The 23,788-nt window shown below is 38.1% G+C and overlaps 1 protein-coding gene across 1 annotated transcript in view; it reads right to left on the bottom strand.

Annotated features, from left to right (window-relative positions):
- Positions 1 to 4,330: 4,330 nt before the first annotated feature.
- The window catches only part of LOC149410118 (DNA ligase 1-like), a 30,411-nt gene continuing 10,953 nt past the window's right edge, over positions 4,331 to 23,788 (bottom strand). Inside the window, exons 7-13 of the mRNA XM_089648946.1 lie at positions 23,222 to 23,412; positions 21,694 to 21,961; positions 18,138 to 18,300; positions 10,153 to 10,316; positions 8,725 to 8,966; positions 5,556 to 5,702; positions 4,331 to 5,120 (exon numbers count right to left, since the gene is read on the bottom strand). Coding sequence (XP_089505072.1) covers positions 4,982 to 5,120; positions 5,556 to 5,702; positions 8,725 to 8,966; positions 10,153 to 10,316; positions 18,138 to 18,300; positions 21,694 to 21,961; positions 23,222 to 23,412 — 1,314 coding nt within the window. The 3' untranslated portion in view covers positions 4,331 to 4,981. The remainder of the gene's footprint in view (positions 5,121 to 5,555; positions 5,703 to 8,724; positions 8,967 to 10,152; positions 10,317 to 18,137; positions 18,301 to 21,693; positions 21,962 to 23,221; positions 23,413 to 23,788) is intronic.

The following is a 23,788-nucleotide window of genomic DNA, read 5'->3' on the forward strand; positions in this document are numbered from 1 at the left end:
AATATATGGTCTTGTGTGCCCTTGTAAAGCACATCACTGAACATTTTTGGAAGTTGAACCCAAGTTTGTTATCAATACTCCAGTCAATAATTGCATCGATATCTTCCTGGAGCTTTCTACAGTCTTCTATCGATCTTATTCTCAGAAAGAGTTTGATGTCATCGGCAAAAAGTAGAAAACGGACGAATTTAATCTTTCCCTGAATATTGTTTATAAAAATTAAAAACAATAGGGGTCCTAAATTGGATCCCTGCGGCACACCAGAATTTGTAGGATATGCATTAGAGTTGAACTCACCATAGGACACGAATTGTTCTCTTTCACTCAAATAGTTACAAAAGAGTTTCAATAAGTTTTCCGAAAAACCAATTTCTTCGAGCCTATTTAGAAGCACTAAGTGATCAACTCTATCGAAAGCCTTTGCAAAGTCATGGTAAGATGCGTCAACTTGCTCGTTGTTATCGAGTGCTCTCGACAAGTAATCTGTAAATACCATTAAATTTGTAGTGGTTGATCGGCCATGTCTAAATCCATGTTGTTGTTCGATCAAGAATGGTTCAACTTTGGTATAAACATATTTATGGATAATTATTTCCAATAGTTTAGCAGGTGCGGAGAGAATCGCTATAGGACGGTAGTTGGTTGTTTGATACTTGTCGCCATCTTTGTGTAAAGGGGTGACTTTCGACAGCTTCCATAATTTAGGAAAAATTCCGTTTTTAACCGTAAGATTAAATATATATAGAAGTGGCTTACATAATGGTTCAGAACATCCCTTAATAATAAAGGGTGGAATGAAATCAGGACCATACGATGTTTTTGGTTTCAATTTCTTTACTGCTAAAACAAAATCTACAATATCAACGCTATGAATAGATATATTTTGAGCTTTTGTTGATTCAGTCTGTCTTGGAACATAAGATTCAAAATCAACTTTTTTTGAATTATATACGGATTGAAAATACTTTGCGAAGGCTTCCGGTATGTCGGATCCTTTGTGTGTGCTATCATTTAGATTAACATGACTTAAGAAACCTCTGTCACGTTTCTTGTCAGAAATATATTTCCAGAATGATTTCGGATCGTTTTTCACGTTATTCTCTACCTCCGAAATATAATTTTTGTGGGCTATTGAAATATTGCGTTTAATTCTAGTACGATAAGTTTTAAATAACTCATGTTCACTTTCCAAACCTGGTCTCCACCGCCGGTGATGTATGCGCTTCATCTTTATGTCCCCAATAATTTCGCGCGAAAACCATTTAGGATAGTTTTCTTTTCGATGCCTTTTTTTTCTTGGGAAGCATTCATCTAAATACGCGAATAGGATATCGTAAAAACATTTAACTGCCTCGTCAACATCGGAAATCTCCAAGATAGCCTGCCAATTGTGGTCACGCAGTTGGCTGTACAGCTTCTCAAAGTCTCCCTTGTAGAAATTCCAACCACGGAAGTTATTTTCTGATAGTATATGATGATTTTTTAACGGTTTATCATGTTTAAGGTTAATTTCTGACAAAAGTGTGGGATGATGGTTGTCTTCTGGAACAAGACAGAAATCAGATTTTTCTATGACCATATTAAAATTACCTAGCACTAGATCCAAAGTACGACCACTTGAGTTCAGAACTATATTAAATTGTTTCAGCTGAAATAGTTCCATAACATACGAGAGTTCGGTTTTCACAGCACGTGGATTTTGTGAAGAATTGATATTAAAATCACCAATCACTAAAATTTTCTTGCGAACAAGGTAGTTTAAATTACTAATTAGCATTTCGAAAAAAGTCGTGTAAACACTTGTTTTGGAACTGGGTGGTATATAAATTATTATATACCACCCAGTATTATTATTGACGAATCACAGTCAGCTTTACCCCCTTCGTTCTTCAACAGTTGATTTTACCCCTCATCTTTAATTTCTAGTCTATATATTCATATCGCACCTCCGGTGCTAAACTGTCACTTATGCAAAAAATGTAATTTTTCAGGAGAAGCGTTTGAAAATTCGACATCCTATTATGATGTATAGTTCTTCTTGTCTAAAAAATGAACTGGTAATTATTTAAACTGCAACTTTAAACTTCATATCAAAGTAAAAGCAAACGTCTCACAACTTTGTAATAAAAAAATATAAACATTTTAAATTTACAACCCTCCCAGAAGTGACGTTATGGCACTAGAAAACAATTTACCATGCAGTTATGTCATAACAATCAAAACACAATATCATACTTTTCTAAAGTTTTATTAATTAAAAAATCAAAGCAGTATAACAAACTTTCTTAATTCTACATATAGAACTTTACTATTAATTAGACTTTTTAATCTTAGTCTTCTTACCATTTTACGAACGGTTTTCAGCGACGTTTCATATTAAATCAGTCATTGGTCACGTATTGTACCTATTTAAATACTATAATTACGGAATTTTAGCATTAATTTTGTACTAATTGGGTACTCTTAAAAAATTAAAAACCTTTAATTTATTGTCACATTCCCAGGAAAATCAGGGAGTCTTTAACACTGCGGTTTCAATAAACTTGTTTTCCTTGCAAGTGGAAATGTGACTCTATAGAATGTTAGAAGTACAAAAAATGAAATGAGATCATTGTAGAAACTTTCATTGTATCTTGGTATGATATTTGCCTCCACTAATTGCAATAAATCACGCTTTTTGCGTTCTGTAATTGGTATTTTTGAAGTATATGCTTGCTTGAAGGGAATTTCATGTATTCTTTGGGCGTTGCCTCTACTTCCGCGTAAATTTTTTCCTCTTGGTTGAATTATAGCTTTTGCTTCCTCCCAGTTTTCAGTTTTGTAAGTTGTTCGATATTGGTAATTTTCACAATTCTTTGTGAATTTAATGCATTTAATATCACCAGTTTTGATTACATCTCCGTTTAAATTTTTTGCTATATTGAACTTCATGTTTTCCTCAAGTGACTTCAAATCAAAGAAATCATCGTAATTCATTTCTTTTACCACAAATAGTTTACCAGTCTTCTTCGCCCCACGAATCAGTGACATGTATTGGTCGGGTACATAAATAGATCCAGAATTTTTTGCTCTTGTTACAGCTTTTTCAATAACCGAATGCGCTACGTCGCCTTCGTTTTGCGTATGACCTCGAATCAAAAAGTTATGTTGAATGGAATTAATGTCAAACTTACTGACTGCATAATAGTACATCGCAAACACAAACCTGTTCTTTTGTTGGCCACAGCAATTGTCCGAGTAAATAATTATATCGCAGCCATGACTTTCAAGTGCAATCTGCTCCAGGTATTTATACACACATGATCCTATTTCTATGGCTCCTCTATTGCCCAAGCCTTCGTGCTAAAAATAACAGGTTGTTTTTTTCTTTTTTGCATTAGACATTGTTAAATTATAACAATTTAGTCTCAATTTGTAGTAAAAAGAGCTTGATATGCCAACAGGACAGGGTAACACTGCTTGTAAGTCATAGATGAAAACAATTGTGTTGGTGTCAGGTTCATGACACTTTTTCATATCCCTGTCTTTTTCAAGTCTACTTAAATTTTTTTCTTCCTGATTTAACTTGAACCTGTCATGTAACATTGTCACAATTGTTAATCGAACGAAAACTTTATACCATAAACATAAGGATTGGGGAAACAATGTCACTACGTACACAAGTATCTTTATTATTTCAAGAAAAAAATGTCACAACAAACTTAAGTGTTGTTATTGCTCCAAAATCATAAAAATGAATTGTCACAATTACCTTAGTGGCGTTGTAGCTCCAGGAGACTGCTACTCGTGCGGGGTGCCGCGCGCAACTAACCAATCAAACGTTGTTTCTCCCAGTGGAGGTCAGATTTGCACCAAAACCATAACGAAATAACTGCCCTCACGCGGAAATTATATGCACTACACAAGCGACGATGACACACCAAGTAAAGAGGTACATTAGTTATTTTTTCTCATACTCAGATCAATTTTGACAAAACTTGCATAAGTGACAGTTTAGCACCGGAGGTGCGATATGTCTGTGGTACTTACTGACCGATGGATATAAAAAATGGCGTTTTCCGAAATAACCCTGATAAGCTTGTTAGGTACAATCAATAAACGAAACTTTACCCATTTTTTTATATGAATATCACACATGAGTCAGCCGCCCGGAGCTGACGATAGGACTATGGCATCCCCATTCAGGAGAGTTGTGAGGCTTACGTGAGAGGGGAGGGGAGGAGAGGTCGATAACAAAAAATGTGGATAAAAAAGATGGATTGGTAAAACAGTTTTTTTTTTTTTTGCAAGTATTAATAATATAAAATATAATAAAACAGTTGTATAATAATAAAGCAATCATAATTTATTTAAAAAAAAACATTAAAGATGAACATATCAATCACAAATCAACTGCGATTATACAATAATATATGTAACGAAATATTTCAAGCACAATTTAATACATGAAAAATGTTTATAAAACGTATTATTCGCTATAAAAACAGATATTTCATTTTGTTTGAGAACCTAGGTTGGGTTGTTTCAAACTCGATCATATTTGGTGACTGTCAAATCGACGATCAGTGCCATTTTGGATTTTTGGCCCGTTTCGGCTGTTAATCAAATTGTAATCCACTCTCAAGCATAGCGGTCATGCTATCATGCTTGTCAGCTGATTACAATTTGTTCGGCGCTCAACAGGGTTCGAATGAGAAAAATTCAAAATGGTGCTTTGAATTTTTGTCATTTAAATTGTGATCAACTGTCAAGCTTAACAGTCATATTGCTATGTTTGTCAGTTGATCAGAATTTGTTTAAAAGCTGAAACGCTGTCGAATTTTATAGCCAATCAAAACTGTCAAGCTTAACAGTCACATTGCTATGTTTGTCAGTTGATCAGAATTTGTTTAAAAGCTGAAACGCTGTTGAATTTTATAGCCGATCAAATATGGCAAACTTTGAAACAACCTAATTTTAGTTAAATTTTATTTGGAATTGTTTAGTAAAAGTCGTCTTCGAAGTTTTTGTTGGCGTTTGCGGTCTGGTTCTTGACCTGATCCTGGTTGCAGTAGAGTTCCGCAATTTGCTGCGCGGAGGTGGCTTCTTCCGCCGTCTTGTCGGTGCGCACCCTGATGAATCTGGAAGGTCAGAGAGAATTGAGGGTAACAATTAGTAATAAACCGCTGATCAACATCATTCCTGTTAGAGATATTTTTTTCCATACAAATATTGTTTGGTTTTGAAATGAGAATATGCTTAGTTCCAACAAGGATGTTATTTATCCAGTTCCTACCTAACCCTCACCATCATTTTCCTTGCTGGAAAATAATTTGAAATTTGGAACAATGGCAAAAACATAGTGCAAATTCGAGAGCATTAGTTTTGAAAACAGAAGGATTGGGACTAAGTTGGAAGCAGGGGGGTATAACACCGATCGAACACACAATCAATCACACACGTCACACAATCGCTAACCACATCCACCAATGAAAAACTCTGAATGTCTATGGAAAAACTGTTGAAAGGTTTCAGGTTGTGTCTTTTTCCCTAAAATGAACAAATGATGCAATTACCTGGGAAACCTCAGGGAGATTCCCTTCTCTGGGTCCACGATGCCGACACCAGCTCTGTGGATGGGAGACAGGGAAAGGTCTGCGCACTTGACCTCCCAGACCTGCACCGGGTCAAACCAGTGGTCGGGTTCAAGGGACGGGTCGTATCTGCAAACAACAAAGGTATCATTATGTGTGTTAAACCAAAGTCATTTGCTTGCAACTCCACAAGAACATTTTTGGCTTTCGTAACCCGTGGGGTCTTATGAGATTTTGTCGCCAGCTTACTTTAAAAGATCTGTAAGATTCATGATTTATTTTTAAATATTCCCAATTGAGACCAATTTTCAAATAGATTCGTTGATTTTGAATGAATCTCAAAATTAAATACTGTTTTTGAAAGCAGACGGAAGACTGTTTCTGATTTTTTACATTACAAACTATCGCACAATTAAATATAAAACCTTTGATTTCAAAAGAGAGAATTTTTTCATTATTGTTTTGTTGCCAAACAATTGTTTTTTTTTCTCATTCAAGGTATTCTACTCAAAAATTCAAGGTAAGATAATAAGAAAGCAAATGGGAGCAGATCATCAGTCACGCACTGGTTCTTCGTTGCGGACGTGTTTTAACCGCTCCGGTTTGTTTGATCCTTTCAGAAGGTTTCCCTTGCTAAGAGATCGCTGAAAATTGTTCAGCATCCGTGTTTTATATAGTGCTTACCTTCTTATTTCACGAAATGTGCGTAACTTCTACCGTTTAGCCGGAATTTGCAATTATTATAGCATTTTAAACCGATTAATTTTTAAAAGTGAAGCTAGAACGAAGATTTCTCAATGCAGTCGAAGATTTTATACCTGACTCAAGTGTCAAGTGGTGTTGGGATTTACGGGACCTTTTCAACCGAGGATGTCTGCATGGAGGACAGATAAGCCATATTTTGTTTAAAGTTTTTGTCTTTGTTTTTATTTTCTGTTTTTTTTATGTATTTTGTTACAGATGACACTCATAAACTTCACTTTGACTTTGGTTCAAGATTTTGCTTATGATAGCCTGCGATAAGCGAGCCCTAAGGGTCTGAGACAGAGGTGTGAAATCGTCGGATCACGACAATAGAAAGAATGTATTGGAGCCAGGAAGGAGTCTGAAAGGGTCGAGAAGATGCACTAGGTGGCATGAAAGGCTGGGAGGTGACTGGAGAGACTAAGGTAAACTAGGATGAGGTGATTTTGCACAGCGGTGCTGCCAAGGTCTGTTATCTATGTGAGGATATTGTGTCGGCGCTCTTTATTGGCAGCAGACACATGTCAGCGCTATATTAGCGGCGGACACATGCCTGAACGGATGACGAGCCTCGTGCTGGCACAGTTGGTGGACGGGGTAGTCTCTCTCCCTGCAGCAGCTGGTACAGTTCCTTCGCTACCTAGGACTCTTGCAGCAGAGTCTCCATCTTCTGTCTTCGTCGAGCGTCACAGCGGTGCTGCCAAGGTTTGTTGTCTATGTGAGGATGTTGTGTCAGCGCTCTTTATTGGCAGCAGATACATGTCAGCGCTATATTGGCGGCAGACACATGCCTGAACGGATGACGAACCTCGTGCTGGCACAGTTGGTCTAAATAACAAATGTAGATCCTAGGAAATAAATTGTACAGCGCCCTTGAGGTGATTTTTCACAAAAACGGCGCTATACAAATTATCCAATTATTATTATTATTATTATTATTCTGTTCATACAGAAGTACAATGGCTTTCTCGCGGAAAAGTGCTATTTCGGATTTACGAGCTAAAAAACGAGTCCCAGACGTTTTTAGAGGCCCAGGGTTCAGATTTTGCTTCTGAGTTTAAAAAAGAAGAATGGGTAGTAAAACTTGCATATCTGGCGGAGGTATTTGCTCATTTAAATGAGCTCAGCAGAAAAATGCAAGCAGGAATTCTTATATTTTAACGTCTTCGGACAAAATTGAAAGCTTTTACGCTAAGTTGGTATTATGGATCAGCCAATGGTAGTAATGAATTGTTTCCAAATGTCATGGCTGCTGATTCAGAAAAAATGAACTGTTATTTTCCTAAGTGTGACCTACAACCTATGGACTGGGTACGAAATCTACTCTCGAATAACATTTCCCTTGGACACTTAGCGATAAACGAGCAGGAAGAATTCATGGAGTTAAAAACTGATCGGACATTAAAACTAAAATTTTCTAAAGTAGAGCTAGCACATTTTTGGCTGCATATAAAAAATAAGTATCCACTGCTTTCAAAGCGTGCTGTTGAAAATATTATACCATTAGCCTCAACCTACTTATGTGAATTGGGATTTTCAACTCTCACTACTATTAAATCGAAAAAAAGATAACGCCCGAGGACGATCAATGAAGAGATGAGAGCAGCCTTATCAACGATTTCATCAAATTTCAATCGCCTGTGCTCAGTTAAACAGGCTCACATTTCTCACTAAACATCTTTTGATATTAGGTATATTGATTTTAGTAATAAATAAATATTGCTTTTTTCTTTGGTGTACCTCTAAAATTTCTTGAGTTGATAGGTGTACCTTGAACACAAAAAGTTTGTGGACCACTGCCTTAAAGTACACAAGAATACTCTACTGGTGTCGGTGTACTAAAGGGCATAAAAATACCCAAGCGGTTAAGCTTCATATTTAGTCTAAAATTGACCGGTCAGTGTTCGACTTGGCATCGCGTTTGGGTCCCACCCAGGCGTAGTGAGTTCAATTCCTCGGCTGGCTAAGTACTAAATAACACAAGCAACATTTTCCGCTTACTGTGGTGGTAGTAGGAGATTTTCAAATAATGTCAAGTTGTTCATAACACGGGAATGTTTGTCTTTCTTTTTAAAAGAAACAAAAATTACGTACATCTAAATATTATTAGAATGTTTTTCAAGTTCATCATTGACTTCAGATCATTAAGAGTTGGCATTAGAAACACCTATCTCATTCCTGACCCCACCGAGAGACAGACAGGGTTCTCACTGTTTTATAAATGCTGGTCCTCCATCAATAGGATAAGTACGATTACATGACGCATAGGTGGCAGATAGTCTCGATATGAATGCGGTGCGATGCAGATCACCAAAAAAGTGGTCAACACTCCATTCATTCCCCGGCGAGATTGATAAGGTCTACACAGAAGAAATGACGATAAGGTAGTTGGTAGTTTTCAACTCACCGATAATAGCCCTTAGGCGCGGGTATGAGATGCTCGGCCAGCGACTTGATGTGATCGGAGAGGTCCTGGTCGCTGAAGCCGGTGCCGATCTTGCAGAGGGACTGGTATTCGTCGCTTTCGCGGTCGTGGCAGCCAAGTAGGAAGCCCCCGTACACTCCGGCGCGCTTGCCCCGCCCCAGGTAGCCGCCCAGCACCACCGCGTCGATGGTGTCGCCCACGCCTTCCAGGTAGTCTTTCTTCAGCTGGACAGATAAATAGTTATGTTAAAAATGACCAATTTCAAGTGATAATGATGTTGTATTATAATTATAATGAATATTTTATTTGCCTCAGGATCATTGCCTTTCAAAGAAAGAAATTTACCTTTCGAAGGGTAAGTTTTTAGATTCTCACGGCCAAAAGCATTTTTGTTGTTTGTTTTTGGGGTGTTATGCCGTGTTGCGCTAACTCCTTCTTTAGCCGACGTTTCGGACAGCGTTGCAGTGTCCATCATCAGGGCAGATCCGGTAGATCCGAAGATACACATCTTCGGATCTACCGGATCTGCCCTGATGATGGACACTGCAATGCTGTCCGAAACGTCGGCTAAAGAAGGAGTTAGCGCAACACGGCATAACACCCCAAAAACAAACAACAAAAATTACCTTTCGAACGTCGGTATACTTGAAAAATTACGAGGTCCATCTAATTACATTATAAAAATACAAGACAGGTTATATATATTCATAATAACGAAACAAAAAATATAACTAAAAAATATAATACACAAAAATTTAAAAACGACATCAAATTATGGGTAAGTAAACATGAAGATGAGGAAATCAATAAAATTATGAACTGAACAAATGTGAAGACAATTTTTTAAATTTTTTTTTGTAGAAATTAACAAGGAAATCACGATCTACACCTATACAAAAACCTACAGTCCGCCTCGGAACAGGAATACCTAGTGAGGAGGACTGCGAATAGTATACTTAACTTTGTAATTATAATTGTCGTTAAAAAAAAAAAAAAAAATTTATGAAAAGGATAGCCATTCAAAGAATGTGTGCATGAATGAAATAGCTATACAAACGGCTCGTAAAAGCATGTCCACTAGACCTAATTCAGTGAAACCATGTGCATTGTCTCAGTAACGTATCTTCAATCTATAAGCATCTGTCAAACATTTAAACAAAACAAATACACATTTCAAAGAAAGACTTATTAATTATAATAAAATAATTTTGGTTCCCACTTGTCTGATATGATAAGTAGTTCCAAGTTTTAAAATTAAAGGTTCATTGAACTTGAATAATGTTACGTATTACGCAGGATTATTTCACAATTATCCATGCACCGACAAACGAAATTAGTATGTTTATTGCTCTGAGGAACTGGTATCATTGATCCCTTTAACATTTTAAAAGATGATATATTAATCCATACCTTGAGCCAGTTCCGAGAACGTTTAGCGATCTCGTAGGTGGCGTCCTTTCCGTTGAGGGTTTTCACCATCAGCCCCTCGCAGTTCCCGCGCACACTCTCCTCCAGGAACTCCTGGATGCTCTCTGTCTTACTGCAGTCGAGGCTGGTGGCCATGTGCCACTCTCCTGAACAACAGATAAAAACAACATTATTATATGAACTTGCGCATTAACTAAAAGGTTTTCCAATAAGAGGTGTTATTTTAATATTCAAAGAAACTTTTCCAGTAAAAGATCAATGGTTTCGTTGCTTGTGTGGCACGTAGTGCCGTTTTGTTGAAAGTAAACGTTGTCCAGATCAATACCATCCGATTCCGGCTATAAAAAATCATTAATCATCTCTCGATAGCTCAATCCATTCACCGTAACTGTTGCTCCAGCCTCATTTTCGAAAAAGTAAGGTCCAATGACTCCGCCGAACCATAAACCGCAACAAACAGTCACACGTTGAGGATAGAGAGGCTTTTCAACAATAACTCTTGGGTTTTCCGAGCCCCAGATGCGACAATTTTGCTTGTTGACGAAGCCACCGAGGTGGAAATGGGCCTCATCACTCAAGATGATTTGCATTTGATTCACTCAAGTGAATTTTAATAATTTCAATGCGTTGTTGAAGCGTGTATCGTTCCATTTTTATTAATGGCGTAGTTTCAATTTGTTAAATGTCAAAAAATGACAGCTTCAAAAGTAACATCTACCGAAATAGCGGGCTACTCAAAATAACACCTCTTATTGGAAAACCCTGTACAATATTAGCGATCCCTTGTTGTGGAATTCTTAACCTTCAGCCTGTGAAATGTATGGGCAATGTTACTTCACATCTCGCTGACTCGTATATTGTATACAGGGTGTATCAACACGTACCCGGTAGATTTTAACCAGCGATTCCTGAACATATTTGTCTGTCTCATCTGTACAGTGCTGCTGGAACGAGACGGAGTGCGTATCACGTGACCTGCAAGGCTGTACCCAGTGTCGACATGTGATGGAAAAACAATTTTTAATTGAAAAATATATCATCGGATGGCAAAATGACAGCTACATTTAAAAAAAACAAAATATGCTCAGATATCGCCAGTTAAAATCCTTGCCTTGTCAAACTTTGAAAGCTAATTCATTTATACAACAGAATTATGAATCATGAAATTACATAATTTAGCTTTCAAATCAGTCAACAGTTTTCTCATAAGAATAAATAGATATCTATTTTAGGATTTTAGCCTGAAAGATCTCATTTTTACTGTATTCAGTTCAATGGTCTCCATCAAAGATATTAGAAGAACGAGATATGCTATGTTGGCCGCCGGACCGTGGGCGGAGTACTACCTAATTAGGGTGCTTCGAATACTATCGGGACGTGTACGCACAGAAATCTGTTCTATGTGTTAGTGCGGATACCTTAGCGTAAGCGAAGGTGTGCAGTAGTATTGGTGAACAAAACCGGCGACACTGGCCAAAACAATTCCACACAGTATGAACTGCTCATAGCACATCTCGTTCTTCTAATATCTTTGGTCTCCATCTTACAAAATTCACATTAACAACATTGAGCGAATACAAAAAAATTTCTACATTTTATAAAATTTAAATTAAATATCCCTGTCGAAGACTTAAAATTCAATTTCTTATTAAATACTCTAAAATACATACACTAGAAGATAGACGTAAAATAAATGATTTAACGTTCTTATTCAAAATACTTAACTCTAAATTAGACTGTTGTGAACTCCTGCAACTTATAAACATACATACACCCACAGTAACAACACGACAAAATACAATATTCTACAGCAGCACACATAAGCGTAGCTACATTTCCCACTCTCCGATACAACGACTTCACACCATGGGAAATCATTATTTGGGTGATGTTGACATATTCAATACTAACTTGGCAAGTTTTGTGGATCATTTAAAACATTTATTTCAACAATACTCCTAAACACATCATGTAAACCTACATATAGCTGTAATTTTCTGTGTTTGTATGACTTGTTGCATAGCTTTTATCAAATGTAATTTTATTCTTATTTTTTATGTTTCAAGGTATCTCTCAAATTAAAATTATACTACCAACCATGTAAAAGCCCTCTGGGCGTTAAATAAATGTAAATAAATATTTAGTTCAATGCAGTGTTTCATAAATTTGATTATTTTGTACTTTTTGTGTCCCGATTTGAAATATCTTTGGAGACTGTATTAGCATTTGTTTGTTGGCCAGAGTCACTATGTACTGGGCCGGCCCTGAGCCAAACGACGCTAGTAAAAAGTCGAGGGCGCTGTATTAGATGTTATCAGTGGCTTGGCTTCTTGGCTCCTTGGCAAGTCGGCCCGGAGCGGACTGCTCCAATTGCACCTGCACAGGTCCGGCCTTGACTATGTACATCCTAGGGTGTGATTTGTTCTCCTTCACAAATGTTCTCCGCTGGCTGAGGTCCCTTGCGACGAAAAGTTGACCATTACCTTGAGAAAGTTTGTGTCTGGGTTAAGGCCAACCCGGTCAATTTAAAAAACCCAAGCGAATCTGATTTCTGCGAAGAGGGAGATCAATGACTATCTGGTGCAATTTGATAAAAGCACCCTGTCCAATAAAGACTCAAAAATGCTTGGAGTAAGTATAACAGACTGGCTCAAGTATCGCGACTCTATAGGAGACCGAGTAAATCAGGCTTCTAAAAAACTGGGCGTTTTGTACAGGGCAAGCAGATTCTTTAATAGTGACCAGCTGCTAACCCTATATGTAAAAATATCAAGAACTTTGAATTTGGGAGCCACCTCTGGGCCGGAACCCCACAATACTTGATAAACCTAAATGATTCTGTTGAAAGGAGAATGTTCATCTGATTAACAATCCATTTTTAACATAATGATTGCCATCTCTAATGCACAGAAGCAATGTGGGAACGCTGAGTCTGTTCTATAGGCATTTTAATGGAGCCTGCTTTAAGGATCTAGCAGCATTGATCCCCGGTGCACCGGTGCACATGCGTAAAATTCGACATATATAAGTGGAACCCAGTTCACAATTGATTTTGGCTTCATGAGAATGGGTTGCTTCTTCGACTCGCTTTTGCGTAAGTGGAATGAGTTACCGGCATCTGTTTTTTCTCTTTCACATTTACTTTGGGGTCTTCAAGACCGGCAATAATAAATCCTTTCCTAGCCCCTACCTTAAACTGCATGACAACACTGCCAGTGGCGGATTAACCCTAAGGCAAAGTAGGCACGTGCCTAGGGGCGCCAGTTACAAAGGGGCGCCGGCGGGCGCCCCTAGAATTAAAAAAAATATATATATAAACTTAATTTTGTAAGTAAGTATGCACCTGCTTACACAATATAAAAGATTATTTACTTCTGTAGAGATGCAGAGCTTCCAAAGCATACTCGCCTTCTTGATTATTCCTCCATGCCTCCATCGCATGATTTTTTAATAGAAGACCGCTCGCTCGTGGATTCGTTCGCGGGCGTTGCTAGATTGCAGGGCAAAGGGCGCAGCGGGGGCAGGGGCTAAGCGGCCGGCACCGGACTTCTGAACGGATGACGGGGTGACAGTCACACTCATCACTTTCAGCTTGGATGTCGCCGGTTACGCGCGCTTCTATTGATTACGTACTCGCAGCGGTATTTGTGTGAATTAATTAGTACATTGCGTTTTAGTTCATTACCCAAATAATGAGTGAATTGAAGAAGAAACCTAGTGGTGCAGCTTATAAAAGGAAGGCTAAGGAAAAAGAAGAAAAAAATCAAAATATTATAAAGCATACGAAACATATTGAGACATTTTTTTCTAAATTAAAAAGTGATGATTCGGAATTTTCTAACGCAATTCACAGTGCGTCTTCTACCGAGTCTATTCAATGTGAAATTCCTACTAGTTCTAAACAACACGATTTGTCCATGCTGCCTACTCCGTCAGCCGTAGAAGTTGTGAGGCAGTCGCAAAATAGACTGTTTATCGTGGGATGTGACCCAGTCAAGTGGGATATCAATAACGAAACACAAGAATACATTGCAATTAATGGATTTAATCAAAATCAAAATGCAGATTTTTCATTGAGTAAGAGAATATATGAAGATAAATTTTTTTCACTTTCTGTAACTTTCTATACTGTAGTACAATATGTTTTCTGTTTATTTATTTTTTATAATAACTAAAAAAAAAAAAAAAAACTCAAAATCTGTCTGTTTTCTGTCTGTCATATTTTTATAATAGCTGAAAAAACCTTTTTCACTTATTCTACCTTTGTAATACTAACTTTTTATACTATTTTTTTTTAAGTCTATTTTGTACTTTGGGTACTTGGAAATATAATATTTTGTTTTAATATTACCCACACTCAGGCAGTGCCTTAGTGGGTTTTCATTTCTTGTTTTCTTATTATGTTATTACATACAATTTGTTATTTTATATTATGTTATTATATACTATTTTCTATTATACATTATATGTACAAAGAAATGTGAATAAGTAAGGTTAAAAAAATATATACATATTAAAGTTCCTAATAGACAATAACCTAATTTAAGGAGTCAAAATATATTCCATATTGAAATAATTAATAACAATATTGCATACTTCAATCCACTGTCTCGAATGTGTCGTCTGTACAACACAGTTGAATGCGACCTTATAAATATATTCGCAAACAGTCTCGCACATTTTAAAAAACAAATTAACAATCTTCTACCATAATATGTCATGGAGAACAGTTATAATTTGTTAATAACAGTTATTAGCTTTATAATTCTCATTTTTTTCTTCCTCATCTTTCTCTGTACACTCACTATATTTTATATTTCATGTTTTATATTCGTGTTTTATATTCATGTTTTATATTCATGTTTTATATTTCTTTTTGATTATTATTATTTCTGTTTTTTCTCACTACTAGCATCTTCGCCTAGTAACAACTGAACCTTGTTTACGCATGCTGTGAACATTTTTAATTGGAGTGTTAATATCTGTGCACATTCCCACGCAATAATATTAATGTAATAATTTAATAAGTTAACACTCTGTAAGTGTTTCAAACAATAAATAAATAAATCATTGATCCATTGGTTAACACTTGGATGTTTTTCCTGAAAACTTTTCGAGTAAAAATCTTTCTGCTGTTTTTCCTAGATTTTTATTTTCACTACCCTTACTATTATTATTTTCAGAAAGTCTCGTATCATGTTTAATTTCGTCCAGGTATTGTTCACCAAATTGTAAATTCCCACCTTCATCTAAGTAAATTTTCCTCAAATTTAGTTAAAATTAAAACTTAAAGTTAAAACTCAAAAGTTAAGGTAATTCCTATATTTTTTTTACATTAACCCAACACAAGAGGCTCTGAGGAAAATAATTTCCCTCAGGGCCTCTGTCATTTTTGAAGATGCTGTGTGGAGGGTCTTTTTGAGGAGAGGAAGGAGTAAACGTGGGTCTTGAAGAGACCCATGTTGTAGGAAGGAGGAAACACAGAGCCCGGCAAATTGTTCCACAGCCGAGCTGTTGAACACAATAACGAGTCGTAGAAGCAACCCGTTTGACATTTGTCACATGACAAATGTCAACCGTGTACATATGTTGGGCGCGCGTTTGGTGTGTTTCCCGACTATGCACCGGTGCCAAGGGGATCAATGATGCTAGTTCCTTGGAGCATCTTCCATTGAAATACCGGTTAATAAATATTTTCCGTGTTTGATGTTTTTTCTTTAGAGAATTCTGAATTTTAGTAAAAACGTCCGTAGTTGTTATGGCGGTGTGTTTTCTTGCAAGTTTCAAATCATCAGGAATATCAAATAAATGTTCATCGGGTGACTCGATTGAAGTTATGCAGTTCACACCGGTTTTTCCACCCAATGCTGCTAACACTGTAAATGTGAATCGTAACTTTTCCATTTTTCTTCACTAAAAATATCGTTTTATAAGACAAATAAAACAATGCGTTGCTCTGAAGTACAAAGAAACGACATTTAAAGTTTATTTGTCGTCCTTTTTTATATTAAAAAATTACATTATTTTTATTAGTCACTCAGTCAGCCACATAGCGAGTACACAATGCTGTTCATAAATAAATGCTGTTTAAGTGTAACCAAGGCAACTGTGACGGACGGACTGCTCCGGGCTCGGCCGCAGACACCCACGTTAGAATTATAAAATAAATTTAGAGAATATAGAATTATAGAATAAAAATAAATCCTAAATTAAGAAATGTATAAAATGTATGTAACTGAAATGTAAATGTAACTATGTATGAAAATGTAAAAAGTTATCAATAAATGAAACGTCGGAGCTTGGATAGAGGTATACGGGCAGAGAAGTACTGTTAGAGCTGGTAAAATCATGAGAGCATTTAATTCGGGCACGATTATTAGAGTCGTGCTTATACGAGAGGGAACGTTCGGCCCCGGCCCGAAGCAAGGGGCCGTGCGCCGTCGTGGCGTGCGAGGTGATTCGCCGTCAGAACGTTCCACAAGCGCGATTCTGAGGATCGTGCCTGAACAAAGAGAGGCCGTGGTCGCGTTCGACCACGAGCCCCAAATTACCGGCCGAGAGGCGGTAGCCAACCCGGCGGCGGGCCGCGGGCACGTCACAAACACGGGCCTCGATTCCAGGAATCAAAGAGAAAGCGGGCCCGTGTGAACGTCGCTCGGCCAGCGAAGGCCGCCGGGGTCCTATAAAACGGGCAACAGTCCCTTGGAAAGGCAGATAGCCAGCAACCTCCACCAGCCCTACACTTCTCTCTGCTCTGCCTTCTACCTCGCTCCGACTTCTGACTCTACTCGCCTTCTCTTCTTCTTCTGACCCTCGCCTCACCCCGGACCTCTCTGCCCCTACGACCAGACCCGGATTCTACAGCAAGGACGAGTATCAGCATCGGACCAGCTACAACGGCTACAGAGACGCCCCGCTCTACGCCCCGACGCCACTGAAGGACGACGCCTTCTGCCTCCACGGATTGGGATCACCGGCCCTATTTACAGTCTTGTGTGTCATACACTTCTGTCTGGCACAACAACACATAAGTGACATTTGAAAAGTGCATAAAATAAAAGTCGTAATTTAAACACAAAGGGACCCTAGGCCTTTCTAGGTAGGTACTTATTAGTGAGTACTTATTCCTTTACATAAATAATTGATCATTTAAATTTTTTATGTTTTATTAATTATCCCTATTAATATTATAACTGCGAAAGTGTATATGTGTGTGTTTGTATAGGTATATGTTACTTCTTCATGAAAAAAAACTACTGAACCGATTGTGATGAAACTTGGTATGTAAAAAAAAGATAGCTGGCAGTGTTGCCAACGAGGGCGATATATCGCCATTTAGGCTACTCAGAACGAGAATCGGCGCTGAAAAAATCTCAAAGGCGACTGGTCGGGCTACTTCAGAGTCAAGTTAAAAACATAATTTTCACGTAAAAACATCAATTTTAAACAATTCTCTAGCCACCCCCCCCCCCCTATGAATTTTTTTTTTCGGGACAAATTTTATTTTCTTGAAATTCTCTAGCCACCCCCCCCCCCTCCCACGAAATTTTTATTTTCACGTAAAACCCACCTAACTACAAATTCGGCTACTTTAGGTACTTGTTAAAATTTATAATATGTGGTCGCTAGAGGGGCGCCGATGAGGTGCTTGCCTAGGGCGCTCTCAACAGTTAATCCGCCTCTGAACACTGCCCAACCAGGTGGCGACACAGCTTCACTGCCTTTACACTGCATGGACAGGGGCGCTTTTGTGAGGTGAAACATAAAAAAAATTGGCCTCCATTCTTCAGTCCTTCCTGTCCTGCTTCGATCCTCTTCCACAGAGTCTATCCACCACATCCTTGGTCCAACTCTGGCTACTGCTCGCTTCCACTGAGGCACCCACACAGTAATTGTTGGTTCATCGGCCTGACAATTGATTCAAATGTATTTTGTATGATCATTAGCCGGAAATCTGTTCATCTTACCTTCAACCTCAACGAAATTCTCTCTAAGGAGTCTCCGTCTTTCTTCGAAGGGTTTCTTCACCAGAGACTCTCCATTGAAGTAGAGCAGGTCAAACATGAAGAGGCAGACAGCCACCTTGATGTCCGCTTCGTTGGCGTCCTTCTTCTTGCGAGTTGACAGAACCTGCAAAAAGAAATAAAAACAAATCTTTACACATCTTGCTACAATGAAATCATTTCGAACGCAAGTGCCGCCATCTGCAAACCAATCACAATACTCACTCACTGTGAGGTTTGAATAATTAGCATAAGTAGATTGGGCAGCATTAAATTTTGCATTTCATCATTTCGCAGAATCAGGGCCCTAGACCACAGGTCGGCAGACCACGACACACGAGCTGGATGCGGCCCTTTGCGCAGGTGTACGTGGTGCTTCCAACATCAACTCCAATTTCACCTTCACTCAACCAGCAGATTATAATATGACTCTTCTCACTTGAAAGTCTGCCGACTCCCGCCCAAGACGAGCTGGCAACTACTCAATGTGGACAGTGCACTCTCTGAGGGAACTGGTAGGACTACTAACAGAACACTGCTACCTCAGGAGGCATATCGTCGACGGCAATCCATCACCGCGTATGTAACATCACCGCGTAAGTCATCCTGAAATGCCATTCGACGGCGGTCATAAACCTACATCGTTGGGATTATTATAGGATTTTTTCAATGTAAGGAAATAGTCGTACAATGAAAATAGTATCACCGCGCATCTCATTTGCCTTCCGTTTGGGTAAAATCATTGCTTATCTCAGTCGTTGACCAACCGTCATTGCCGCAACACGTTATTTCGCTGATTACAACAGTTTTTTTTAAATTTATGTGTTTTCTGTTCATCGGATGTCTTACAAAAGGTATGTATTATGAGACTAAGTAATTATATATTGCAAACATTGGTTTGTGCACACGGTAGACGTTATTATTAATCATTATGAACTTACGCGTTGATACACTTCGCAATGATTCGTTTCATTGTATTGGAAAACGTGAGATACGCGCTAATTCATTCTTTTTTGATTTGTCCTTTTTAATTTTTGTGACTTTACTAATAATTATATATTATACTTTACTAATAGTATATAGCGAAACAAATATATTAATTATTATTTTTTATTTTTTATTTCAGTAACAAAATGTTCGATTCTAGCGATGATGAGTTATTTGTTGATGCCATGTGCAAAGAACTCGGAATAAATACATTATCTGACAAACAGGGCAGTGGAAAAAAAGTTGGTGAATTTTCTACAAATGAAAATATAGAAAACATTGATATAAATAATTTGGAATTTTCTTGATTATTCCCAAAATCAGCCACCAACAACAGATGACAGTGCGGAGTTGATCTCGATGGTATCTCCTGAATACATATGCCAAGATATTCATAGCATTAATAATAATTCAACATCTTTTGTTATAATAAATAATGAAAAGATTATAGTAAAGTTGATTCAACTTCAATTGAAATGCAGGTGGTGGATTACAGTACTCCTACACCAGGTACTATATTATCTCCTTGGGAAATAATAGCATCCCCATCAAATCGGCCGAGTGATGGCGACATACACGCAGATTCATCAAGATTATTAAACAAGAAATTGAGGATGTAAGGGAAAGATTATTTAGGCTACAGAAGAAGTTTACTGCAAGATGGGAAATTCAACATGGTACACGATGTGCCTAAAGAAGCTCGTCAAATGGGTCCAGCTTGCAAATCCAAAATGTGCATTCGATCAAAACTACGAAACTGACCCAAACTTAACCAAGGTTCTAGAGAATCTATTTTCCAAATGTTTTGGTCAAAACTAAATTGGGATCAGAGAAAACAATTTGTTGCATCTAATGTAATGAAAAAAGAACCCAAACAAAGAAGATCGGAAACAAGTACTTCTCGTAGACAAGGCACGTTGGTGTATTTTTTGCCCATTGAAAATATTACAGCCCAAGTTTGCAAAATGTCGTTTTTGAATAACCTGGGGATTAAGGAATGGACCGTGAGGTATTGGGCAGAAAAATCAGAATCTGCAATGATTCCGATGTCATCCATGACAAATCAGAACAGGCGACGAACAACAGGAGAAAAATCTAAAAAAATGTTATTACTGAAGTTTTTTCACGATCTTCCAAAACTCGAATCGCACTATTGTCGTAAATCTACAAAAAAGCTGTACTTAGAACCAATAATCAAAAGCTTGGCTCAACTGTATGATATTTATTTAGATTATTGTAAGGAAAATGTAGGAAGTCCCATGAGTTGCAGAACTTTCAAAAATGTGTTTAAAAAAGAAAACATGAGTATTTTTATGCCCAAAAAAGATCGGCGTGACACATGTTGTGGTCACGACGCGACGTTGGGAATATTAGCGATGAGGTTTGGAAAAGACACATCGTACGTAAAAATAAGGCACATGAAGAAAAAGTTAAAGATAATATAGATTCCAAAACTTTACAAAGATAGAATTAAAATCAAAGAATCCAAGTGGAAACATTTACAGGAACTGAAATCTGTAATACCGCAAGATTGTCATAGCTATTATGATTCATTACTATATCAATAACTTTATTTTTATATTTTTAACATTACACGGGGTACCTACAGTGTAAGTTTTTTTTAAATAAAAAAATTGATGAGCTAAATTTTTACGTTGATGATTGTCGGTGTCATTGAGTAACTAATAATTTTGTGTATTTTTATGATAAGGTACCTATCTACTATTTTATTTGTCTAAATAATGTCATGTAACATAATATTACTTTGTTGTAAAATATTATTATTATTAAAAATAAAAAAAAATAACATTTGTTTCCACGTTCCCGTGTTTTAAAACTATAATGATATTATATACCTAACTCCCAACAAGAATAAATTTCCGCGTAAGTCTAAACTTTTGCCGTATTTTACTGAACATCACCGCTTAAGTCATTTATTATTTTATTTTCGGTTAAAAACGTATATGTGTTTAAATACATAATTGTAAAGACAATTGAACATGAAAAATAAAATGATTTGCCGCGATTTCGATGTAAATATATTAAGAAAAGTGGTTTTATGTCTCTCCTGAAAAGTGGCCAAATATGATTTACGCGGTGATGGATTGCCATCGACGATATGCAGCTGTTGGAAGTGGAAATATCAATAGATGCAGGAAATGTGAAGAGGATGAAGAGACACCAATTGGTGCCAATGTCCCGCCCTGATGGGAACAAGGCTCGACTATCTGGGATTCTATTAGATCATTTGAAAACTCCCTCTTCCCTTGTGGGGCCTTCAGGGAACCAAGGAGGAGTGGGGAGGAGAGATAGAGCTCTTTTCCCTTGTGGGGCCTTCAGGGAACCAAGGGGAATTGGAGAGAAGGGATGAGACCTGGGAATACACATTGTGGAACCAAGAGACATAGCCAAATATCCAATGACAAACCTGGTGAACTTTATCAAAGACACCGGGTTACTGTTAAAGGAATGAGGTAAAATGGGAGATAGCACAATGGGTATAATAATAATAAGTAAAGAGTTGGAGACTAACCTGGAAGGGAAGAATCTGCTTCTTCTCCTTGTCCCAGGCGACGGCTTCGCAGTCCAGAACGCAGCTCTGCACCGAATCCTTCATAGTGCTGACCAGCCTGCCAAGCACGTCGGGGTACTTGGAGGTGTTGTTCTCCTGGTTGCGGCTGTAGATAGACGAATTGGCCACGTCCGCCACGGTCTCGCCGTCCACTTCTTTGGACGGGACGTGAATCTGCGCTCGCTCTCCGTCATACTTCCATTCGCAAGTGAATTCCACATTCTCAAATCTGGAAATAACAATTAATTTCAAACAATCAATGAGCATCTTCCATTGAAATATCGGTAGAGCAAGGACCTGAGATTTGTGCTCCAAAGACTGCAATCTGTTAACCACTTGAGCGATGGAGATTTCAGAATGTTCAATTTTCGATATAATTAATATCATACCTCTACTAAGGAAACATGAACTGCTTTCTGCGGTTTAAAGCCAAAAAATCCACCTAGATTTCACCTTGTATTCCATGTTTTTACGTTATATGTATATATATTTTTTTAAATCGTTAAATTTGTAATTCATAAAAATCCCCTACCTAGATAGTGGAATTTAGGGGGAGCAATTTTACACTATTAAGAATAGCATGATCCATTGAAAGAGGAACCTTCTTCCACAAGTATCTGATACTCAGGTTGCCAATAACTTGTCGCGCACAGACCGTACAAGACGCTACTGAAATCACAAGACCCACGTCGCAACCAATCTTTGAAATCTAAAGTAGAATGTCTTCATACTCACAACCAAACAGTTGCTGTACCTGTTGACCTTTTTGTTCCTAGCATTGATATAAAGCACACAAGTGACATCATGTTTAAAGTCTCAACGACATAAGTGGTAAGTGGTAACTCAACAAGTGACATCATGTTTAAAGTCTCAATGACATAAGTGGTAAGTGGTAACTCAACAAGTGACATCATGTTTAAAGTCTCAACGACATAAGTGGTAACGACTTCGACCGGCTGGTCGAGGGAGATTGGCGTTACCGACAAGTTTACAAAATGTCTGACACAAGTGACATCATGTTTAAAGTCTCAACAACATCATGGGAAACGACTTTGACCGACTGGTCGAGGGAGATTGGCGTCACCGACGAATTTAGAAAATGTCTGACACAACTGACATCATGTTTAAAGTCTCAACAACATCATGGGAAACCACTTTGACCGACTGGTCGAGGGAGATTGGCGTCACCGACGAATTTAGAAAATGTCTGACACAAGTGACATCATGTTTAAAGTCTCAACGACATCAGTGGTAACAACTTTGACCGGCTGGACGAGGGAGATTGGCGTCACCAACGAGTTAACAAAATGTCGGCACAGTGTGCCTGTGCAAGAACCTCCGTGCATGTATGGCGGTAGCCAAGATACTTGAATTGTCGATTATCAATTGTTCGTCTACAATATAGCATAAGGTATTTTAGATACTTACATCGCTTGATAAACTAGCTTCTACCCTTAAGATCTTAACAAGCATGCCTTGCTTGACTTACCGCTGTAGCACCTCATGCACCCCCTTGGTGGGATGGGCCAGCATGGGCTTGAGGGGCACCCCCGGAGTGAGGCGGCAGTGCTCCGGCAGGGCGGGGATCCCGTACTGCAGGATGATGGGGACCACTTTGTCGTAATTGGGGCATGAGCAGTATGTGGTCTTCAGGATGAGCGCCTGACCATCCACCAAGGCCTGGAATAGTTAGTTAATGTTGAAAAAATATTAGTTTTAACAACTGAAGAGTTACACATATAGAAAAGTGTGCACGAAGTGTGGTCAATTTTATCTTACAATTTCAAATATTAAAATTCTTTCTTGAAATGTACTAATCGACGCACAAAAGCAATGCACAGACGCAATGAGGGCATGTTGAGTCTGTTCTACAGGTCTGGCTCGCAAACCTAGATGCCCCTCTCTGACTCCCCACCATACGAAAGAAGAAGAAAAAATGCTCTTTCTCCGCAGGGCAGGCAGAGAGGATGGACCACCGCACAACTCCGTTTTTAAACTATTACCATCTTACTAATTAGATTCTAATACGCCAGTTCAATGTCAGTATGGTAAAGCC

This window comes from Hesperophylax consimilis, chromosome 28 (assembly GCF_061612785.1).
Source record: "Hesperophylax consimilis isolate HC1 chromosome 28, BYU_Hcon_1.0, whole genome shotgun sequence".
NCBI classification, from domain to species: domain Eukaryota; kingdom Metazoa; phylum Arthropoda; class Insecta; order Trichoptera; family Limnephilidae; genus Hesperophylax; species Hesperophylax consimilis.